Source organism: Siniperca chuatsi, linkage group LG22, assembly GCF_020085105.1.
Source record: "Siniperca chuatsi isolate FFG_IHB_CAS linkage group LG22, ASM2008510v1, whole genome shotgun sequence".
Taxonomy (NCBI): Eukaryota; Metazoa; Chordata; class Actinopteri; order Centrarchiformes; family Sinipercidae; genus Siniperca; species Siniperca chuatsi.
This window is the reverse complement of record NC_058063.1, coordinates 7,751,411-7,755,226: the sequence shown is the minus strand read 5'-3', so window position 1 is coordinate 7,755,226 and position 3,816 is coordinate 7,751,411. Positions and strand designations below refer to the sequence as shown.

The 3,816-nt window shown below is 37.7% G+C and overlaps 1 protein-coding gene across 1 annotated transcript; it reads right to left on the bottom strand.

The window, feature by feature from the left end:
- Positions 1 to 112: 112 nt before the first annotated feature.
- Positions 113 to 3,594, bottom strand: si:cabz01076231.1 (calcium-binding protein 2). The gene is made up of 8 exons (XM_044183502.1): positions 3,435 to 3,594; positions 3,102 to 3,164; positions 2,818 to 2,953; positions 2,007 to 2,037; positions 1,416 to 1,559; positions 1,033 to 1,142; positions 580 to 727; positions 113 to 450 (listed from the first exon to the last, which is right to left on the bottom strand). Exons 2-8 carry the CDS (start codon positions 3,161 to 3,163, stop codon positions 422 to 424), a joined length of 660 nt encoding a protein of 219 aa, XP_044039437.1. The 5' UTR covers position 3,164; positions 3,435 to 3,594; the 3' UTR covers positions 113 to 421.
- Positions 3,595 to 3,816: the final 222 nt, after the last annotated feature.

Here is a 3,816-nt window from a genome sequence, read left to right as displayed (position 1 = left end):
TAAAGTCTGTTTGAGAGGTTTAAATGTGATCAGTCCAGTCAATTACGTATTATATTGTATATTACAATAGTGTCATGTTGTTTAAATGAAAGGCAAGTTTAGAAAACTCACATAATTTTGATTTCTTTATTAAAATAGCAAAAGATTTCAGTCTTATTTACATGTTATATCACTGCAAAAGGTTCATGTATCTACCAAAATAACTCTGTTGACAGCACACACCATATTTGATGATCTGTATCCAATACAGGAGTCATACAGTATTCATACAATTTTTTAGGCACACATTACATTGTAAAAGTCTTTACCTACATTACAAACACAACCAAATTATCAATATTTGGTTGTCGTTGTATCAACTATGTGTGGAATGATTCAGAAGCATTAGTGTATCCTGTCCTTGTGTCAGTCTTTTCAGCAGCTAGCGAATGGAGAGCATCATCACAAACTCTGAAGAGGAGGAGAGAGAAGACAAAACAGAGCAAGTCGAGTCAGTACTGACTTTATCTGAAACACGCACACTTCTGGTTAATAAGTCAACCATATAAATGTGCTGGTGCCTGAACTTCTTATTCTCACCTTCAAAGTCAATGTTTCCGTCTGCGTTAATGTCCAGCTCCTTTAAGATCTCCTCCAGTTCTCCTTTCTTCAGCTTCTCCCCCAGCAGCGTCTTGACCGCCTCCTTCATCTCATCCTGGTTGATCTTTCCATCTCCATCGAGGTCAAACTTTTAAAAACAGAGAAAGTGATGAAAATGGTTTGACAACAGGAGGAAAAGGGACTTTGGAAATGTCAGTAAGTCAAAGTGGAACGAAATTGCCCAAATTAACAGGAGGGTGTCTGTTAAGTACCATTTCATTTGTTGGAATTTATCCAATTATTAATACTTTTTTTTTTGCATTCATTCACTGAGATGCATACAATCTGACTTAAGTTCTTCTTAGATCTGATATATCAGCTCATGTTAATAAAATTCATCCTTTTGCTGTAATTTCACAACTACGTGGATTGTTTTATTATCAGTAGACTGACCTGTACAAAGGCCGATTGGAGCTCTTTGAGTCCCAGCATGTGAGCAGTCTCTCCCATCATCCTGGGTCCCATCAGTTCAGTAAAGTCTTCAAAATCCATTAACCCCCCCACTGTGGAGAGGAGATATATCAGGGGCCAGGAAATGGAAAAATAGGCTTAGTTGCAAAAACAGCCAAACAAATAATAATTTTTTCATGTGAAGAAACAAAGTTCTTGTTCAACTTAAAGCAAACTTTTTAAATACTTCCACTCTTACTTCCACTCTTCCTTTCATACTTGCTAGCTCAAGAGTGTTTTTTAATTCAATGTATAGGCTAATTAATATTTTATAGCCATTGTGTGCTTGTATTCTATATTTTTTAAAGGGTCTCTTATCAGCTCACTTCTCATCTTGATTTGTTGTACTATCTCCAGCAGCTCCATTTCTGTGGGCATGTATCCCATGGTCCTCATGCATTCAGCCACATCCTTGTAGTTCAGGTATCCATCTTGATCATAGTCAAACTCTTTAAAGGCCTCTTGCAACTCTGGAAGAAAAGTCAGGGGTCACAAAGAGATTATAACAATGCCATTATGCCATTGCTGGAACATGACAATCCTTAAGTAATATTCTAAAATATTACAGATTTAAAAACCAAAAATCTAAATTTTGAAAAAGAAAGCAGACTATTCTAGTCTAGTCTAGTAAGTAATCTAATAAAGGGGCTGGTAAGTGACAAATTCACTGGCCAATGGAAAGCAATTGGAATGAAAATACATAAAATAAATAATGAGTTTGGCAGTTATATTAACAGTAACTGATCAATATGCATGGTAATTTACTTGTTTGATACAATATTTCAGTACTGAAATAATGATGGAGGGTTTTAGGCTTTCTGGTACTACTTAAGATGCAGCTATAAACACGCTAACAATTGTAATGACTCTGTGATCTACTATAAAGTATGGACATTGAGCTGTGGTAGTGTACTTACCGTCCAACTCAGCCTGAGCTAATTCTCTGTCCTGCAGAAACAGTAACAATGTTGAAATATGAATCTATTTTTAGAATTCTGAAGATAAATGTACACTGTGCAATATCAAATACTACCAAAGTATCTTGACACCAAGACTGGAAAAGGTACGTATTTTCAAGTTGAATCAGTGCTCTTTATTTGCATAACCCTAATAAAGTGTGGCAGTAAGCCTCAACTAATGAGCCACTAATACTAAAGACACACCAGGCTTAGTGATAGCAGCTCGAGAAAGATCAGGAACAAAACTGTAAGTACACTGCCTGACTTCCACCTCACTTCTGACTCTGATGTTTTAACGTCTGACATACATGTACAGTACCTTCAACTAGTAATGAGCAGCCACTGTGGAGATCTATGGCTTTAGATCTTAATCATACAAATTACATATTTTTAAGTACGGTAATCCCCAAGCCTTTCTCAGCCCATGGTTATTATTAAAAGATCAAAGTGCTTTAATTTAAATTGTCAGTGAGGAAAAGTTTCATGTTCAGTTGTTAGCCAAATGTTGCCAAAATTAGGGCAAACACAACTTTTTAATGAATAAAATTGTGTTTAAATTTGGCTGGAATGGGGGAATTTGACTGGAAAGTGAAAAGCGCAATCAGTCAAGCTATAACTTAAACTGTTTCAACAGTGTCTTGCAGTATAGGTCAAAGGTCACAGGGCCACAGCAGAGGTCAGGTACCATCATAGCCAAGAAGAGGATGCTCACATCCAGTTCAACTATATAGTACATTTAAATCACAAAATGTGGGTGTCTGCTCCTTACCGCCCCAAAAACACTGTTGATCACAGAGTTGTAAACTTTGTTCATACTCTCAGTGTTTTTCTTGGACTTCTTTGATGATTTCTTGGGTGTTTCAGAGATTGAACCTGGTGGGGTATCCTTGGGGTCCCCATCTTTGCTACAGCATGGAAAAAAATCAAACAATGCATAGCAAAAGGGCAAATGCATACCTTACATGTCAGCTAAGAACTCCAAAAATTGGATTGTATGTCACACTCAGAAAACTACACAAATGCTGTGAGAAGTGTACATAAATCTGAACTTACCCATCTGTTGCGGCTGAGTCGACAGAAGTTGTAGAGGGTGTCCTTTCTCCTGCCTTGGACATGCTGTGGATAAACAGAGGCATACACTGTGTTTCTAATGGCAACGTTCACTCCAAAAAAGTTAGTTACAGTGAATACACGCATGTTTGGACGTGCTGAAGAAATATTTTCATGAATGCTTTCTGGGATGCAAAGGGAAAGGTTGCAAGAGGATTAAAACCATGTTTATCAAAAGACTTTAATGTAAAAGTTGTTCCTTTGGTTTCACTGCCAATCTGCTATATCCTCAACATCTTAAATATGAATCCAGTTACTTCACTGCAGTTTGCTTACCTTAATGCCCTCTCCTAAATGGTGAGAAAAGAAAGAAATCAAGAAGTCGAGCAGCACAGCCCTTCTCGTCCTCCTTGAGTAGTGCTCCACTTGTGTTGTGAATGGCTGCACACTATCCAGTCCGTTCTGTTTTTCCTTCCCCTCTTGACCTCCTTCCATCAGAGAAGCTTAACAGGTAATTACTTGGCTAAACATGCAGCCAACGATTAGAAAGCAAAACGTGGAGCAGCAGTGTGACTGATGTGACCTTCAAGAGGTCAGTTTCCAGCTTTAAGTGTCTTTATTTGGAGGTTATTGCAATTGCAATGATCCTCTGATTTTTATAAAGTTTTCACACTTGTTGGGATAATCATCGCAAGGACTACAGAACTCATTTGGGAAC

Excerpts from the sequence above, each read along its gene's own strand:
- si:cabz01076231.1 (XM_044183502.1), bottom strand. The coding sequence starts at position 3,163 with ATGTCCAAGGCAGGAGAAAGGACACCCTCTACAACTTCTGTCGACTCA. Across the intron at positions 2,038-2,817 it reads TCAACAGTGTTTTTGGGGCG|GACAGAGAATTAGCTCAGGC; the intron begins GTAAGGAGCAGA and ends CTGTTTCTGCAG. Across the intron at positions 1,143-1,415 it reads ACAACAAATCAAGATGAGAA|TGGGGGGGTTAATGGATTTT; the intron begins GTGAGCTGATAA and ends TCCTCTCCACAG.